Here is a 19,338-nt window from a genome sequence, read left to right as displayed (position 1 = left end):
TCTCCTGAGAAGCAAATCCTTAAAGGGAAAATGTTTGTAACTGCTTGTGAAAAAAGTTCTCACAATCCTGTCACAATATTTGCTGTATGTGATGGAGTGTGGTCATAAAGATGCATGTCTGAGACAGAGACTGAGTTGATGAAAAGACATTACAAGGGGCAGTGGCTTCAAAATGAAAGCTTGATTTAGATGAGACATTAGGAAGAAATTCTACCCCATGAGGGTGGTGAGGCACTGGAACAGGTTGCCCAGAGGTGTTGCCCAAACCTGGAAGTGTTCAAAGCCAGACTGGATGGGGCCTCAAGCAGCCTGGTGTAGAAGGAGGTGATCCTGACTCTGGCAAGGTGTTGGAACTAGAAGATCTTGAAGGTCCTTTCCAACCCAAACCAGTCTGTGATGATTTAGCTGTTGAATTTTGTTTCAATTACTGATATTGTGGAAAAGCCCTTTTTAGGCAAAGAAAACAAAATTGGTTTGTAGAACCAATATAGAAACACCCATACTGCACTCCAGAAGACATTATCTGAAGGTTTGAAAGCAAAGCCAAGCACCCATTCATTTAAAAAGTAACCTGGCTTTGATTTTAGTGCTGGCAGGTGTGTTACTGAACTGGAAATTGTTGTAAATGTAGTAGCAGTGTGGTTCTTATTGCTTCCATAAGTAGATAGAAATCTGTTCCATCCGTAGCCTCAGGCTTCTTTCTCCTTTCATGTGTTTTCATTCTGTCACACTGCCATGCAGTGAAATTGCCAACTTAATCTGTTACTTAACTGATGGACGAAGTTCAGTGCTCAACAAGTGGAGATCTTTAAGCTGAATCTTTCAGGGTGCTTATTTTTAATGTCTTTGGTTTGTTTGGTTCCCAGCCACCCCTAGTTAATAGTAAATGTATCACTTTCCTATTTCATACTGTTAGCTGAGGTCATCTGTGCATACTTTTAGCTGGCCTCAGTGCTTTAATTTATCTATGATACTGAAGACATCGAAGTTCCAGATCCTGTGTATGCTCTACCGCAGTTAGTACTAGCCTGTTGAGTTTGCACAGTTAAATTCTGTGATTGTATACAAAATCGTGACATTCTGAATAAAAACAAGACACAAAACTTGCTTTATCTGAAATTTCTTGAACCACATCTAATTACTTCCTTCAGAGAGAGACAAGAATGGAGTGACTGTTTCCCAGTTATTGTCATCTTGCTTTACAGGCTGCATGTCTTACATTGAAAGTGTGGCTCATACTGATCCTCATCTCACTGTTAAATTTGCTGTGCCATCAGGTGTTCAGGAGATGAGGTTGGCTTTAGAAGATAAGGAAAAACTAGGGAAAATGAGATCTTGGGCAGCAGCCACCAAGAATCACTATGAAATAGCACTTCATCAAATGAAATTTTGATGGGTTCAATTGCTTTTCTGAATTGCATTCTAATGCTATGAGAAAGGAGAAAAAAAAAAATGTGTTAACTGAACTTGACTGAAAATATGGAGATTTGATCCCTGTTCTTTTCACTTTGTTGGTTGTTTGGTTGGGTTTTTTTTTTTGCTTGCCTGCAACACAATTATGTTTCTGCACTTGGAAATTCTTAATCCTCCCATATGAAGTCTGAAGTGCACCAGCTACCTCAGCAGCTGCAGGAGTACTCTGCTTCTCTTTGCCTTATGTTTGGGAAACTTTGGTCATCATGGAAATTAAATCAATTTTATTTACAGACTTGGTTTTGACACCTAGTTTGGAATCTGAGAACAGAATCATGGAATTGTGTAGGTTTGAGTAACTGGATAACCTGATTTTTTAATTGGAGCTCATTACCTCTGCAAAGAAAAAACATGAGGAACTTCACTAGTTTTTAGTTGCCCTCTAGGAAATTTGGCTTTTTGTTGAGTGGCTAGCACTGTCACGCACCCAGAGTTCAAGTTTATTCTCATTGCATTCTCCACTTTACCACTGGCATTAATGATGGCTCTTTGGAACAAAGCAAAGTCTTGTGGTAGCTCATATTTCAGGTATTTCTAGGTTCCAGCTTCAGTTTCCAGAACAACAAGAAAAGCAGTCTTTCTGCCAACAGAAAGCGTTTAAATTTCCAAGAAACAGAGCACTTGGAACTAAACTAAAAGTTTTTCTTCATATAAGTTGCTAATTTAGTAAGCACAAGTCAGTTTAGCTTTTTGTGTGTTTGATCACTTTTGCTGCAGTCTGCTTCTTTTCTTGCATTTATTCCTTCAGTCTAACTGTACTGCTGAGAAAGGAGAAACAAAAAGAGTTTTTTTTAACTAAAATGACAGATGTGGTACATACTTACAGACTTGTTTAAACATGCAAGATCAATTGTTATTTTATTCCATGTCTAGTTACTTTACCTTCTTATAGGAAATCTGTGCAAGGATCATTGACTCTAGTGAACTGTTTTGCATTTCATTATCTAATGGTCTGAGTTATGCTCCTGAAAATTTGACTTTATGATGACCTCTTGGATTAATGCACATCCAGTTTTGTTTCCAGTGAACCACTTGCCTATTTTTCCTTTATTTGTTTATTTTCCTCAGCCCTTTTAACCACACAAAAAAAAATATAATCTCATTTGTGTATCATAAACAAGTCAGAATTGGGACTCTCATAATCTTTGGAATACTTACCCTCATATGTAAGCTGTAGAAGTATTTTCTCAATATGAAAAAAAGAATCCCTAGAAGGTTTGACCAAAGCTTACTGTGTTTCTGAGAATAGGAACTGTTATTCTCTACCCCAGCTATAAGATCATCTTGACTTCTTGATCCTCCTTCCATTGAGTTTGTTTTTCCTGTATCTTGAAACCAATTGTCTATTTAAAATCTTATTGAGCTCCTAAGTCTTACCTGTCAACTGACATTATTTAAATGAGGAATGATAGAAGGCTTCCTTCTTTTTAAAAGTAAAATGCCTTAAAATGTGTGGCACTCTTACCTTATTTCAGTAATGTTGAATGCAAACATTCTCATTTAAATTTTGCTAGCAATGAAAACAGAGGTATTGTTTTGTTTAAGGAAGAGTAATTTTAAAATAGTCTTGTATTCGTGTATCAACGTCTGAGGAATCATATTGACAAAAGTCAAATGGGAATTGTGAGTGTCCAGAAGTAAGTAGATAAAGCATAATTTAACTGAATGATGAGTAGATGAGAATTGGCCTTGGGTTGAAATAAATTCATCACCTTTAAAGTGCAAACTACAGCTACGGTGCAGAGTGGAAAAGGCTGGTGTAGGGCCGTCACACAGTGTATAGGCAGCCAGGCACTGATTTAGCACTTAAAGCTGCATTTAATACTCAGTGTTTCAGGTTTGCTCGGGAAGGTGTAGCCATAGCCTTGCAACAAGAGATTCTGCTGAGTTCAGAGTCACTCTGCTGTGGACTGCAGGGCAATTTTTGCAGTGTGTATTCAGTGGGAACTGAAGCTATAAATTCCATATAGTTTTCTCTTTCAAAAGCCCCAAATACTATGTTTGTCTGCACATTCAACAAAATAATTCAAAAGGTAGCACAAAGCAAATTTTAGATATGGGATATGATGCAAACATTTGCCTGCAGCCATGAAGGCTTCTGTTAACATCATCCTCTTCAGCCAGTGCAAAAATTAAACTGTCTCAGATTAGATTCTATTAATTCAATAACATATTTCAATACTTTCTGCAAAGCGTTCAAACAAGCAAGCTTCTGCATGCTGCCGTGGTGAATAGCAGAGTATAATAAGGGAATGGTTTTGGAGTGGTGCAGTTAAATGGGTTTTGGGCGGGGGGCTCAAACAGGCTTAGGCATCAGCTGTTAGAAGGCCTTGTATTCCTTTAGTGTCTTCTGCTGAGGTAAACTGGATTCTGTTACATTATTTTGTACTGGAAAAACTCTACACATGTTGTTCTGAACAGTGACAGAAGCACTTTTTGTAATTTCTGATGTGGTGATGAAACTTCCCACAAATCCACAGCCATTATTAAACCCCCTCACCCTCAGCAGGAAATCCTACAACCAAACTCTCTGCAATGGAGTTGCACAAGAGTAAATAACTTTTGGATTTTACCAACCATTTGCTAGTTTTAAAAATGGATGTAGGTTGCTATGCTCCCAAACCACTAACTTCCCTTTTTTGTGTTTGTGGAGTATTTGTTTGGCTTTAGTCCCCTTGCCATTTTCATACAAAACTGAAACATGGATGCAGGGATGTGCAGCCCAGATGGGTTAGTTTCCTGGTGGGAGGAGGGAAAAAAATAAGGAAATAAAGGATGAAGTGAGGAAATCAGTGAGTGAATTTTTATTTTAATCTAGAAGAACTACCCTAGGACAACTTGCTACACTTGAGTCATATATTTACTAAATCTGATTCATTATATTTTTCACATAGTTTCTTCTAAGCTATTTGGTAAATTTATTAATTTATTTTTCATTTTCATTTTTTAGTTTGGAAATGAAGAGCAGCAGCTGGCGTGGGCAAAGCGTGAGAGTGAAAAAGCAGAGCAAGAAAGACTAGCTCGGTTGCGGAGACAAGAACAAGAAGACCTTGAGTTGGCTATTGCACTCAGTAAGGCTGATATGCCAAACTCTTAAGTAGAGGTTCTTTGACTCCACCCTGTCCAAGTGAAACCTTTAAACATGACTTTTATAAAAATACTAAATTCTTGGGTTATGTCGTGAAAATAATTTTAGTCACCTTCAACTCTAAACAAGACTGGCTGGTTACGTCAAACTAGGCTCTGTGTGGCTTTCCAAGTGCATAGTATGCAGGAAACACTGTATAAGCTGTGTTATGTGTTCTGGATACAATTTACTGCTTGTAAGAAATTTAACATATGATCCTAAGATACTGAAAGCAAATTTCTTTATCTGGAAGACAGTGTTGCATATAGGAAAGTGCAGCTTGTGAACCTGGCTTTTTATTACCCGAATTCTATTGGGGTTTCTGAGGCTGCAGTTTGAATTTCAAAGAAAATGTCATAAAAATAGAATGTTTATGGAATTACATGTTGCATTCATTTAATAGTTCACGGTATGCTAATCAGTACATCATCTGCATCATCTGTGACAAAGCCTTCAGCGTAAATTAATTATTAGATGGTTCCTTTTCGCCCAGGAGGTGTGGCTTTTGCAGAAGAGTCTGGCGGTTTATAGGTGATCGATGCAAACGTAGTGAACAGCACAAAACAGTAGGAATTTGAAGTCTCTGCAAATGAGGAGTTCTAATTTTAACTTTATTTTTAACAATTCTGATGATGTCCAAGAGGGATTTAATTCAGTTATAGTAAATTGGGCAAATCATTTGGCAATTAATTCATTAGGTAAAGTCTTGCAAATCTGATTACAGTGATATAGGTTTGAGTGCTGCTTTCCTCTAAAATCTAGCAGTGGAAAACTTACTACGCTTGTTCATCCCTACAACTCGTTTTACCCTCTTTAGCGCCAGCCACCAGAACATAGACCATGTTATTTGTGTTACCCAGCTGACTGCATGTGACAGTCCCTACCTCTGTTTCCTTAATTCCACTTGTCTTTTATTGTGTGCTTACAAATCAAACATAATTTAGCTGAAATAAGGCCAAGTTGAAGCAGATTTCATTTGCCAAATACATGTTCATGTGTGACTTACAGAAATACTGGTAGGCTGCAGTGGCTTTAAAGTATGGCTTGAGGTAGTGAGTCCAAGCAGGAGCAGGTTTTATATACACCTGTAGAACTCAGTGCTTCCACCTGGTAAGGGTAATACAGAGTGTTTTGCATGTTATATATGCAATAAGTCCATATGAGGAGTCTGAATTACTTGCTTACTAAAAAAATGCCTTTTCTGAGGACAAGAATTGTAAAACTTTTATGTCTGAGTAGAGTAGGCATCTATCACAACAGTTTTTAAGTGTTCTTAATATATCTGCTTTCCTGTCCTTGCTCTGTAGGAACGCTGAAGTCTGAGTTTTTACTGATGCAGCCCTGATCTTAAACATTTTCACTTTTTTCTTGATAATGTGGTATTTCACCATCATCTTTCATGCATTTGTATTTTTTATGTCCTTGCTTTCCTTACTTTTATTTTTTGTTATCCAATGATATTGCCTGTTCACTGAGTGAAAATAGTCTTCCCTGTTCTGTTGTAATTGCCTTACTCTGGATGCTTTCCTTACACAGGGATGAGAATCAGATTGGATCATTTTAATCTCCTCAGTAGTTTTAAGCTCTACAATGCAGCTAAGATGTGGAATTTGTTGTCTCAGGCTGTTGTGAGTAGGTGTATGGGTAAGCATGTGTCTGTGTCTATGCATACACCCCCGACCTTCCCCCCTGCATCCACTTACAACTGCAGCAATACACAGGACAAAAGTGAAGCCCCAGATCTCAAAATGCAGTTTTACAGCCACAATTGCCTGAGTGCTCTTCAGAGACAAGCAATGTGGATCTTTCTTTCTCTGCAGAAGTGGAGAAGATGCATTCTAGTATGACAGCCAATCACAGATGATCTTTAAGACCCTCTTTTAATGACCTCTTTAGAATGCAGTAGAAAATATTTCTGATTTTACAGAACCTGATTTGAAATCCCTTCCCATTGTGGTAATTTTTGTCTCTAAAATACAGGACTTGAAGTCTCTGAGAGCAAACTTGGATCTGTCTCTAGCTCATGTGAGATAAAACTTTTGCTGTGGAAGAACAGTTTTCAAAACGGACTGGCTGCAGGATTCTCAGTGAAGTTAAACACATTCTATCCGTGTCTAGGCTTCTCCAGTTTATTTTCATTTGGGCCAGAATCTTTGTGGCGTCTCTCCTACTCCAATAAACCCCTTTCATATGTAGTGCCATTTTAGAAAGGAAAACCACTTCTGGGCTACTCCTTGGATGATGTCACTCCAGTGGGATGGGGTGGATGAGCTAAGCATCCTGACTCATTTTCTGAGTTATGTACCATAACTTGCTGCTTTGTCAGTGCTCTGAAATGCTGTAATTTATCATGCTTCTAAGGCAAGGGGTTGGTGTTTTTGAGATATCCAGCAGGAAGCCAGAAATGTGAATTGATGGAGCATTCCATACAGTGTTAGAACTAATTGCTCATTTTCCTGTTTCCTTATTGACTCATTCTTCATGTTTGCTTGGACAGTAACAGAAGATCAAGCAAACTGAGATGTCCTCTATGCAGCGTATTAGATTTAGTAACCTTCGGTTTACTGAAACATTTGAGTCAAAATTGTTGGCACCGCAGTAGAAGAAAACTTAGATGTGATTTCTCCCCATCTATTAACGACAGTTTTCCCTATAAAAAGGGAGATTATCCACCTTCTCTTCTAACTCCATATTTTGTACCATACCTGCACTTGTCCTTCTAAGGCAAACCTTCCACCCCAAGATGTCAACCTTCTTCCTCCAGAACAGTGAAATTTAAAGCGCTAAGTGTTGCTATGTAGACAGAGAAAATGTGTACAGTGCAAGGTATGCAAAATGTGAGTATACACAATGCATAAGGAGTGTGCATTATGAGAGCCATATGATCTGTGTCTATGTGTGTATATATGTAGAGTATTGTCTGATATAATAATGGTGTGTGTATGTACCATACATGTCCACACACTCTCCTAGTCTAGAGTACCTTGTGCTGTACATAAGATCTGTATATACAGACAATATGTGGAATGTGCAGATATATTCTATATATTAAAGCTCATGTGTATGTATTCTCTAAACAGGTGACTACAGAAATGGATATTTACCCAAAAGCTGATTAGATTGTGGCTCTTAGAATTTCAAAGTTCTGGTGAAAGAAAACAAAGGCAAAATTGCTACTTCTGATACATTTGTTTCTGGATTACTTTCATTGTCATGAAAATCTGTGTTCACTGGCTGTACTAAGTGTGAGAGGGAAGCCTGGAAGAAAGTAGGTGTCATCTGCACCCAATGTGATTTCACATTCTCCTTGAGTTTTTGAAGTGGGTTCGATTTCTGATCTTCTTGCAGGTGATAGTCATGCAGTATGATACCTGCTTTTTTTCTCTAGGCTGAGGCAATGATTTTTCTCCTACATTTGCTTCTAGTTTCACTCCCCCCTCCCCCCCCAAATTCTTTTCAAGGAGCTTTTCCCATATACCCCTGCCCCTTCCATCCAGTCACAGGCTAAGGTGGGAAACATGTTTCTCTGGCTCCATTATATTTCTCTAGGCTGCACATAATTGTCATCTGGATTTCAGCTCTCTTTTTCTTCCATTTCCACCTAAGCTTTTCCTTCAGGAGGAAGGACTGTCTGTCACATTCTTGACTTTGAGGGAAGAATGGATGTAATTCTAATTCCTATTCAGACAAAATTGCTGGACTCTGGTGCAGTGAGCAATCACAAAGAGTTGAGTAGCCTTTCATAGTGGGACATGTGTGTTTTGTGCAGAGCATCAGCACTGCTGGAATGACTCACAGAAAAGGGTGAGTTGCACACAGCAAGTAAAACAGGATAGACAGACAATTATCCACATGAACCTGTGCACACAAACTGCACATAGGACACAGGTATTGAGTTACCCACCTTGTCCTCTATAGACCAGTATGTCTGCGTTTGCCTTGAGTGGTTTCCCTTGGTTATATTCTCATAGTCTTCTTGTGAAGCATACCAGTCATTCTGCAAGGAGAGCAGATGCTCATAAAAGTAGGACTTCTGCAGTAATGCTGTATGAAATACTTTTATATTGGGAAACTTTTCCTCATGAATCTCTGCCCTTGGAGGAGCTTCATCAGTCCTTGCTGGATTTTTCCTGTAACGTACTCTCAAAGTGTAAGAAATTCCAAGCTGTGTCTGACTGTAACTATTTTTTTTCCCTAATCCCCATTTGTGAAATTGTGTAGAAATTATTTTGTCATCTTATGCTCAATGATAATGCACTTTTCTTGGATTCTTCTTATAATCCTTTTGGGGTTACTATTTCTTCTTTAGTGTTTCTCCATTGAGAAGAGTATTTGTTCTGTAGAACTAAGGCCTAAGGAATTTTGGTCCAAATAGAATTGTTGTTTTTCCCTTGTGTGAGACTTTTTCTTCTTCCTTCTTCTGTGTTTTATTCCTTCCTCTCAGAAATTTGATTTCTGCTTAATCCTTATTTAGAGTTGGAAACTGTTCAAGGTAATTGATCTGTGCTAATAATGATCTGGTCCCAATATCTCCTCCCTACACCAGTGGAACAGCTCAGTTTTTGTTGTGTGTCAGCCATTGCCTGTCTGTAGTCTTCTCCACAAACACCTTTCCTTAGCATTTTGCTTGGAGTATGGCAGAATTATAAAAGATTTATTTTTAGAGTAAATCTGTTAATGATAACTCATTGATACACCTGTTGTCTCAGTTTATAGACTGCTCTTTTTACTTGAAAGTTTTATAAATAAAGGCTAATTTGTTATAAAATGGAATTATCTTTCCAGCTTCTGCCTGCCCCTTTCAGTTTAACTCCAAAAAGAAAACTCCTAGTGACTCTAGCTCCTTCTGCTGTTACAAGTACAGAGAGCTCTTCTGGTGTCCCTTTTAACGTCGCATTCTTTACTCTGACCTAAAAGAGGTGGAAACACAAAGTGGAAACTGCAGTGTTGACTTAAATTTGACTAATATCTCCAAATATGTACATTATTGTAGCTATATTTATCTTTCAAATATCATAACAAATCGAAAAGTATTTTAACCCATCTCATGTGTTTATTGTTTAATATAATAAGATAAATGTTATTGTTTAATATAATAAATGAAAAGTTACTTTTTGGAGCTATGAGACTTCGGCAATCTTTCTTGGTTTTGTGTCCATAATTTCACATGAATCCTGAATTTTCATGAAACCTGCTTAGAACAACTGCTTGATTCTCTGCATTCAGATCTTTTCTTCTCTTGCCTGGTGCCCTCTGTGCACTGTTTTCCCTCTGGTCACTCCCCTTCTCCCTTGTCCCAGCCCTGTTTGGTCTGCACCGACCAGTCAGAAAATCCAGTGCCGCACCCTTTCCAGAACAATTTGTGTGCCGCAATGCTAAACATCCAGGCAATTTATACTGGGAGGGGTTGGAGAGATCACCAGAGACAAGCCCTTGCAGCTTGCTGGAAAAACACACCTCACTATCATAGTCTCCAACATTATTCACTTCGACTCATTATTCTCTTGTCTGTTTGGCTCTGCATTGGCATGGCTGAGGACAGATTGCTAACGCAGGTTTCTCTTGAAGTTGCTCTTCAGCAATATTCTTAGTGTGTTTACATTTTGAAGGCAGGATTTGAGTCTAGCATGTCACAGGCAGGCACAACTTCTTACTCAGCTCCTCTCAGCGTGTGCTGCCCACCTCCACTTACAACATGGGCCACTGTTCCCTGTTTTGCTCGTGGTTGAGTTTTTGGAGTCTGACATGCATAATGTTCTTGTCCTTATGCCTTCCCACATACTTGCCTCACCTGCAGTGTCTGTGCCTAATCCAAAGGGACTCCCTGTACCAGGCATTGCATAGAGGCCAACAGGCCCTTCATTGGAAAGAGAAACATTGAGAAGTGGGAACTCCGACATAAAGGTGCTCAAAGATATGAGCCTGGCTGTTAATCCTCAGAAGTAAATTTGCATTTGTTGTATGACTGCCTAAAGACAACCCAAGATGACCTTGTGCTGTGGAAGCCTAAGCTGGTGCCTTTGTTGCCATCCGCATCTATGTAATCAGTCATATCTTTCCTCGGGAGGTACTACAGGGAGAAAAAGGCTGAATCTCGTGTCTGGTGTACATGACTGTCAGTCTAGTCACCCAGAATACCTTTTCCCTCCTGTCTGGTTAGCATTTTTTTCATTTAATGATTGCAGTTAAAACTCTTTATTGGTGCTGATGCAGCATGTCTTCCAGACACTATGACCTTCCCTATTGATAAATTCTCCTAATGTTCTTTGCCAGCTGCAAACATATTTCTTCTGTTTAACATCCCATAAACATTGTCCTCAATCACAGCTTTTCAAAAGGAAACTGTACAGAAGAACAAAGCCCTCTGTGCTCTCCCTGCCTGTCCCTTGTGCCCACAGGAAGGGCACCCAGGCATCCTGTAGCCCTTGTTTGGCAAGTGCTTGTGATATAACTAAAAGGAGGTTGCAGTGACATGGCAAACAGTCTTTTCTCCCTTTTATCAAGTAACATTATGACAGAAATTGGCCTCAAGTTGCAACAGGGGAGGTTTAGGCTGGATATTATGAAAAATCTTTTTACTGCAAGAGGGGTCAGGCACTGGACCAGGCTGCCCAGGGAGGTGGTGGAGTCACCACCCTTGGAGGTGTTCAAGAAGCCAGTGGATATGGTACTTGGGGATGTGGTTTAGTGGCCAGGGTGACATTCAGTTGATGGTTGGATTTAATGATCTGAAACAATTTTATGATTCTATAAAATCGTTCATATCAAAACCCACTTAAACTGTCATCCTGCACAGGCTGTAAAGACAGTGGTTGTAGGAATTAGAGGATTTTTCTGTTTGGGTTTAAGTCTCAGGCTTGGTCGCTTCTTACCTAATATATTAAATCTCATGGAGGATGTCCAGTGTGATACTCCAGGTATTCCTACTGCCATAATGAAACTCAGAACTCCAGAGTGGTCAGAGCTGTAAGTGCAAGAAACCAAAGTAAAAGTTACTTAAATGGCTATTGTATCTAATTACCAACTGGTAATAGGTAAGTTCAGCTGCAGTTTCTGTGTTGCTTGGCTTTATGGTCACTACAAAGGGCAGAATCTTTTTCATTTGTTAAAAGGGGTTATATTTGAAGCATGTTTAAAGACTAAATGAAAACTTTGATGCTTCTGCTCTCCTTGGGTTTGGAAAGGTGATTTTTGGTAACGTTAGTACATCTTCATTATATGACCTTTCCCCCCTCCCTCTCCCCCTTGTCTACATAAAATATTATAAGATGCAATAATTCTGGCTGATAAGACAGGCCTTAAAAGATTAAATCAAATATATTTTCTGCCTCACCAAGACACATCTCTGCCTCCTCTATGCACTTCCATTTAAGAATACTGTTTGTGGCAGAGGCTGTTCCCACTGTCAGCCTAAGTGATAGGGAATTGGTTGGTTGGGATCAAGAACACAGAGCTTTAAGGAGTCTCTGGGAATCAATAAGTTGAGCCAGTTATCTCCAGTGCCTGTGAACCGTGCATGGCTGCATGCTTTAGGTTACTGTTGGTTGGCTTGTAAACCTATTGTTTCACCCCCAAGTCTATGGGAAGCACTTTCTTGAATGGAGGTGTGCCTCAGCCTGGCAGAGAGGGGCAGCTGCAGGTGGGTTTCAGGAGTTCAAACCATTCAGCTCTTGGCATGCAGGATGAGTCCCAGGCAGGTGGGACCTGTTACAGCTCTAGCTGAGGATGGCTGCTTCAAAGACACACAGGAATTCCAAGGTTTGTAGTGGCCACTGAGTGTGTGTTTCAGACGTTAGCAACAGGGATAGCTCTCTCCCTATTACATTACATGGGGTTGGGATTGAATTTTCCTCTATGTGTTTCCTCCCAACACTACCAGTTACCATAGCAATGGCTACATGACTTTGTTAGGGTTGTTATATTTAAATATAGCAAAAGAAATTACTGGAGATTGGGATTCTGGCTTTGAAAATTCAGTTTAGGAAAAAGCCTAACAGCTACTCTGTGTTATAGGTGCACAAAATAACTTCAGAAACCACAGAGCTTCTACCACAGAAAACCACAGAACCACACTATCCTATAATTTGAAGAATGGACAAACTTTTTTTGGCACTTCTTGTGGACTGAGGACCAAAGTTTGAGAGAGCTGATGTTTTCAGGCAGTTTGGAAACAGCTGTGAGTAACCAAGGACTCACAGACTGAAATCTCCCATCCCTGAACAAGGTGAGCTGGGTCTTTTGGGTTACTTAGAATAAAATTACTTAAAAGATGATGACCTGGTGGTGATCTCTTATTAGAAGGTCTTACAGAGAAGACATTACAGAGTGTTAGTGATTTCCTGCTGGAAGAGGATTGGAAGATTGGTGGGATCACATAGATGCATTTTAGGGTATACAAATTTAAATCAATTGAGAGGAAAAAAAGGCAAGAGAGAAGCTGGCAATTACTCGTAATAGAATGTGCGAAGAATGAGATCAGCATCTCTTTCTGCTACAAGATTATCTTGTGATTCAAGAACCTGCTGTTTCCTGTAAAGACCACACAGAAATTATCCTATGTGCCCTCCCTTAAATAACATCGATTTGGTCAGGAGCTTTTATTAGAAGTTTACGTTTTTTTTTCTCCCCATCCCTCCTCACTTGCAAAGGCCTGTGTTTATATGTTGTTATATTTATGGATGAAGATGACTTGGCCCTATTTTCAGTCGAGGCACAACTAAAAGCTGAGAGGACTCAACCTCCTCATCTTTACATAGTGATCAATGCACAGCAGAGCATGTCTCCACTATTTGTCCTGATCTGGGCGCTGTTTGATACCATGCAGATAAACAAGTGTCTTATCTGAAGATGTTCTAGTGAACAGGAGTAGAAGGAGCAGAGGTTTATGACCTCTGCTAGACCATTCACAGGAGCAATGGGAAGCTTGGATGGTCCCATGCAGAGGTACTGTAGGAGGGAGAAGGAGAACCCGTTGTGGTGAGTACTACAGAGGAGATGCACAAAGGTTTTTTGGGGGTTGGTGAATGGAGTAACATCTCCTTGCTTGCAGGCACCCTGCAGCATTCAGATGCTCTGTGCTGGTTCACCAGCTGTAGCCATCTTCCACCTCCATCATTTGGGAGGACACAAAAGGGGGGCAGAGGAAGAGCCATCAAGCCCAGTATTCTCTAACAGAGAGAGAGCTGGGGATGAGCAGAGCCAGACAAGCGTGTTGCAGTGCTTCTAAGCTCACCCCTACTGATGGAGAGCCCTTCTGGAGCACTTCCTAGGGGCAACTGTGGTCCTGTGCAGTACCTGGTGGCTGTACCCACCACAGTGAGGGGTCACTGCTGTGTCCTTACATTACAAAAGAAGGAGTAGTTTGAGATTGCACAATACCACTGAAACCTGGGAACAACTAAAACCATGGCCAGTGCCTCAGAAAGAGCAAGGGAAAGCCAGGTGACTGCACAGGATAAGGCCTCATTTCAAACAGCGTGTTCTTGAGGTACTTAACACCAAAAGAAAGGTTGAAATATGAACTTCTGCTATGGTGAAAGGGAAGGAAATACCTAGAACTGTTGCAACAATGAATGTACTAATTTTAGAACATCTTTAAGTCATCTTCACTTTCTGGAATTAAATTATGCAATTTTTTTTCCCCAGCAAATAAATGAGTCTTGTTTTTAATGGAGAAGTGTTAAATCTCCCTTGCATTTCACTTTGAAGGAGCTATAAAACTGAGATGTGGAACTCATTCTTCCATGTCAGTGATCAGGAGCCCAAAATATGTCTGTTCCACATGAACAGCTGCAGCCTTTGCTTTCACAGAAGAATAATTATATTTGTAGTTACTTTAAATGTAAACCTATTGACTTAATTCCTGGGTATTCCAACTTGGAAAGTCAGAAAAAAATAATTCAGAAAATCTTGATCGCAATCACGTTCCAAGTGTTCAGATGTTACAGAAAAATGCTTCGATGTGAGGCTGACCCTGCATAGTTAATTAACAGTGATTTTTGTGCCGGAGGTATTAGGGCTCACCACTAAACCGTGGCTGTAAAACCAGAGGGTCCTCATCAGGGTAATTGCAGCAATGTATCACTTGGACTTGTGCTCTCATTTACAGCTGTGCTAAGGTTTTTGGAGGGACTCCGCTGGACTTGTTACACCAATCCACTGCTACAGCCGTTGCAGTAGCCAGCTGATTTCAGACCAGCGTTCTGGATTCCTTGCTCTTATTTTCCTCTGAAATAGTTAATATTGTTCTTTACTACTGAAGTCGAGGTGGGATTACAAATTAATCAGTGAATTTAAGTTTTGGGTGGAATGAGTTATGAAGGTGTTTTCACCTGTGTTGTGAACTGATGGTTGAATTCCACTACTGTTCTATTGGAACCCTGCACTGAGCTCTTGAGAGCAGGGATAATTTATGGACGAGAATGCCTTAAAATAAGCCTCCGTAATTACAAAAACGCAGTGTTTAAATTTATAGTAAAAACCCACACGGTGCTGGCAAAACTGTAACTGCATCTGGAAAACATTAAGGATGCTATTAAAATAGTCCAGCATAAACTAGAAAAATGAGACTGAAATTACAGTGGTGCTTACTTAACCGTTTTTAGGAAGTGTGTTTTGAATATGATCTACCTTCCTCCTTGATTTTGTGATAAAACACCATGTTGTACCTTGTTTACCACCAAGGTGAAGGATGAGCTCTGTGATGTACCTCAGAAAAATCCAGAGCTCAGGCTTTTAAGTGTCTTCTTGCAGTCGTTGATAATTTAAAACACAACCAGGTTGTTGTTGGTCCCAGCCATCAGGGCAAGAAAAGCACCAGGGAGCTCTCACAGGAAAATGAAGGAACTACCAGCAATTTAAAACTTATTTTATTAAAAAGATGTCATGTTTTCAAACATTGAAAAAATTACATTTTTATAAAACCAGAAATAGGCAAAATACCCATTTGTCTTCTATTTACATATACAATATTTCTCACTGTATAAAATTATTTACAATATATAAAAAATTACAGTAAAATAGGTTATTTTCTTACAAGACCTCAAGCCCTGTACTTATAGTGTAGATCATGGCAGACAAGAATATTATTGCACCTGTGAAACAAACAGTCTAACATCGGAGTGTTCTCTTAGCCATGCCTTCAACTGAGATCTAAAATAACATCATTAGCCACAGAAACATTCATTTTATCTCTTCTAGGGTCAACTTCAGGCAGTTTCCATACAAACATTGTCTTGTAAAGCTTAGGACTGGGCGATTAGAATCAGGAAAAAACATATTTACAGCTCCTTCTATACAAGATGTATGGAATTTACCCTTCACAGAAGCTGCATAAATAACCCCTGTTCCTCCCACCCAAGACAGGGAGGTTCACTGATAGAGTCACATTAGATTCTCTGCAGGAGATGGCTGGCTAAGTCTCCTTGTGTCAAATCCTCCTCAGCTTCTATCACGAGAGCATCGGTGCCTTCCTACGTAGTACCAGCTACAAGTTTTTATCACTTCTGCACCTGAGCAGTTTAATAATATGTCCACTGTTGGCAGGTCAGTGTCTCTCACGCTACATGTGCCTCTTCATGTGCAGTGCCAGGTGGTCTGACCTGGAGAATGCCCTGTCACAGAGGTGGCATTGGAAGGGCCTGTGCCCAGTGTGCTTGCGATAGTGACGGGTGAGCTCGTCAGAGCGAGCAAACTTCCAGCCGCAGCCTTCCCAGTTGCAGTGGTAGGGCTTCTCACCTGGTGGAGAAAGCAGAGCGAGTGTGACTCAACGCGGCACTCCCAGACAGGCAGCCTCCCCCATCTATCTCTGTGGATCCTTTTACTTGCTACCAAGCCCTTCTACAACAACATCCAAAGTGCTTTTAAGCCAAACAAGACTGCTCTAGCAATTCCCTTACTACCTCTACCTTTTGAGAAAGGGCATTAGAAGTGCTTAGAAAAGCCTTGACCTCCATATGCCCAGGAAAAAGACATTCTAGATCTGACCACTTGTCATAGCTCAGCCATGAATACTCCTGGAGTTTAGGAGATCACAAGGTTAAAGCTCAGGCTGCAAATGGGTTTGCACGGGCTATTGCAATGGGCCAGCAGCATCTCTCTGGGTGAAGGCAACCAGCTCTATTTACCTGTGTGTGTCCTGAGGTGGGCCTTCAGGTGCGAACTCTTGGTGTAGGTCTTCCCACAACCGGCGTAGGTGCATGTGTGAGTGGCCGTCCTCTTCCGCGGCCAGGACCGGCGTCCTCTTTTTGGTTTGGAGTCCAGTAGCTCCAGCGGGGACGAAGGAGGGGTGAGCATGCCTCTGGGAGCAGAAGGTTGTAAGGGCAGGCTGTCCTCGAAAAGCCCAAACTGGGAGGTGTTCTGGTACTGGAGATGGGTCTGTGGGTGGTGGTAGCTGGAGGCTGGGTGGTAGCTTTGCTGGAAGGACATGGATGAGGGGCACATCATCTGCGTGTGGCAGTCATTCACCATGAGATCGTCAGGGCTCAGCGGGGGTGTCTCTGCCCCGGGGATCTGGGGAGAGCTGGCCACACGGGGCTGCTCATAGGCCATCATGCAGGTTGCACTGCCCTCTTGCTTGATCTTTGGGCAAACCTGGGGCACTAGACCCAGGACAGGCCCATAATTGTCCATGTCAGGCTCGGGCTTAACATTGTCAATGAACTGCGGGCCCCCAAAGCTGGGTGTCACAAAGAATCGCCCATGGATGTTGCCGGGAGGGCAGTAGTTGGAGTCCATCTCGGAGCGGATCATCTCTGGTATGATGCTGGCATTGTAGGGTGGGGGGCTGCCTTGCTCTGGGGCATTGTAGCATCCCGGGGACGGGTTGGTCTGGTAAAAGCTGCCAGTCTCCCCTTGGGCAGGGGGATAGTCCCCACCGGCCGTGCCCTGGCCATAGCCATCACTGCCCATGGAAAGGATAAAATCCAGCACGTTGTTGAGATCTTCATCTTCCTTGCGTGGCGAGAGGCCACCCCAGGAACCGGCGGGGGTCTTGGCCTCCTGGTCACACTTCCACCTCTGGGGTAGAAAGAAACGGGAGAAGGTTAGAGGTGCTGGCTGGGGGAGGGCTGGGATTAGAGAGAAGCGGGACGGCGGCACTGCCGCCCACCCGTGAAATGAGCCGCGGCGGCGGGAGGGGGATCGAGACTCACTTCGTGGAGGGTTTTCTCCCGGCAAGGGCTGGCGAAGGTGGCGAAGGAGGGCAGGATCGTGTCGCTCAGCGCCATGGTACGGCCGGGCGGGACAGCGGGACGGCGCCGCGAGCAGCCCTCCCCACCTTATAACCCGGGCGCGGGCTCCCTCAAGCCAATTGCAGGGAGCGAAGGAAACGCGTCCCGGACGGGGCGGGCGCCAGGCAGCGGCTCGGGCGCAGCCTAAATTTAGCCCCGGTATAAAAGGACGCGGCGGCGGCGGTCCCAGCCTGAGCAGGGCGGAGCGGAGAGGAGGGGAGCTGGGTTGGGGCTGGCACGGCCAGCGGGACCCCCTACCCCTCACTGCTGTCCCCTCGGCGCGGGGCCGGGGGTCAGCCGTGGAGAGGAGTCCTTCGCCGAGGGGAAACTGAGGTGTCCCTGCCCCAGGCACACCGAAGGACCCTCGTGAGCTGAGGGGACACTGAGAGATCTCTGCCTTCCCTGGGGATGCTGAGGTGTGAAAGGACACAGGAGAGGGTCTCAGTCTTGAGGATACTGAGGGACAATGTCAGGACATGAGGGAACCATGTGCTGCGAGACACCATGAGGGACTTAATGCTGGATGGGGAACACAGGGATCCCTCCCTGCCCTGGTGTTTCCGGGGACTGTCCATGACATGATGGAATACTGAGGGACCCTTCCTGATATGAGGAGACCATGTGCTGACAGACACCAAGAGAGACCTGCTGTGGGGTGAGGGATGCTGAGGCATCCCTTCCCTAGAAACACCAAGGCATGGTCTGTGATGTGACGGGATGCTGATGGGCCCAAATACCAGCAGAGACTGTGAGGTAGCTGCTGAGGGATGAGGGGTGCTAGCAGGCCCCTACCCTGGGGACACTGAGAAAGCTACAGTGAACGAGGGGCTAGTTTCCCCGCACTCCTCACAGCAGCTGCCCCACGACATTGTGTCACCCCTGGGATACATGGTGAAACTGGACACAGAAAACAAGTTTGGGAGTGGAAGGTGTAACAAGCACAGCAAGGGAGGCAGATTCCCTGATTCGTGCAGGTAAATGCACTGGTGAGTTGGTAATGGAAGTCTGTCTCTGGTTGCCCTAAAGGTCCCAGACCCATCTTGATACTGGCAGAAACGTGTTTAATGCTACTTTGCTGGAGACTCGTGTTTAATGGAAATCCAGGCCTCTACCAGAGTTTCCATTTGCTGCACAAAGATTGCCAAAATCAACGTTTCCCTGTGACATTATGAGATAAATAATTCAAGCAGCTTCTGTGATCTCCTCTGGTTGTAGCCAGTTTGTGGTCCTGGGGCTGTATTTTTCAGAAGGGAAGAGTGTTCTCCTTTACCTTGGCCTCTAGCTCAGATGCCCAGTTTGAAGGAGCTATTGCAAATAATTTTTTATAACAAGCCCCTGTCTCCTGTCTTTGAGGCTCACAGCTGCTTGGCAATCATCCGAGAGTGAAAGAGAAAAAGTGGTAATTCTTGAAGGAGTAAAAATTGCGATCCTTCAGCACAAGAAAATTCTTCGAAAGCTTGTTCAGAGAAAGAGCTATGCTTTATCCTTATCTCCTCCTTGTTTCCTTTC

General features: G+C 42.4%; 2 protein-coding genes across 9 annotated transcripts in view; one reads left to right on the top strand and one right to left on the bottom strand.

The window, feature by feature from the left end:
- The window catches only part of EPS15L1 (epidermal growth factor receptor pathway substrate 15 like 1), a 48,393-nt gene extending 34,096 nt beyond the window's left edge, over positions 1-14,297 (top strand). For 2 of the 8 annotated variants that reach the window (XM_068164918.1, XM_068164916.1), the window contains 2 exons: positions 4,424-4,544; positions 12,614-14,295. In XM_068164918.1, the coding sequence (XP_068021019.1) occupies positions 4,424-4,544; positions 12,614-12,741 (249 nt within the window). In that variant the 3' untranslated portion in view covers positions 12,742-14,295. Of the gene's footprint in view, positions 1-4,423; positions 9,720-12,613 lie in introns of those variants that run through there. The other 6 variants (XM_068164920.1, XM_068164923.1, XM_068164917.1 and 3 more) reach the window with 5 other exon arrangements.
- Positions 14,298-15,451: 1,154 nt separating this feature from the next.
- KLF2 (KLF transcription factor 2) lies at positions 15,452-17,865 on the bottom strand. Its single transcript, XM_068164928.1, has 3 exons — positions 17,752-17,865; positions 16,726-17,617; positions 15,452-16,336 (listed from the first exon to the last, which is right to left on the bottom strand). The coding sequence occupies exons 1-3, from the start codon at positions 17,824-17,826 to the stop codon at positions 16,161-16,163; spliced, it is 1,143 nt and encodes a 380-aa protein (XP_068021029.1). The 5' UTR covers positions 17,827-17,865; the 3' UTR covers positions 15,452-16,160.
- Between the last annotated feature and the right edge of the window lie 1,473 nt (positions 17,866-19,338).

This window comes from Melanerpes formicivorus, unplaced genomic scaffold, assembly GCF_026170545.1.
Source record: "Melanerpes formicivorus ecotype bairdi unplaced genomic scaffold, bMelFor1.0.p_v2 SCAF_83, whole genome shotgun sequence".
NCBI classification, from domain to species: Eukaryota; Metazoa; Chordata; class Aves; order Piciformes; family Picidae; genus Melanerpes; species Melanerpes formicivorus.
The sequence above is the reverse complement of the archived record's forward strand: the minus strand, read 5'-3'. Positions and strand labels throughout refer to the sequence as shown.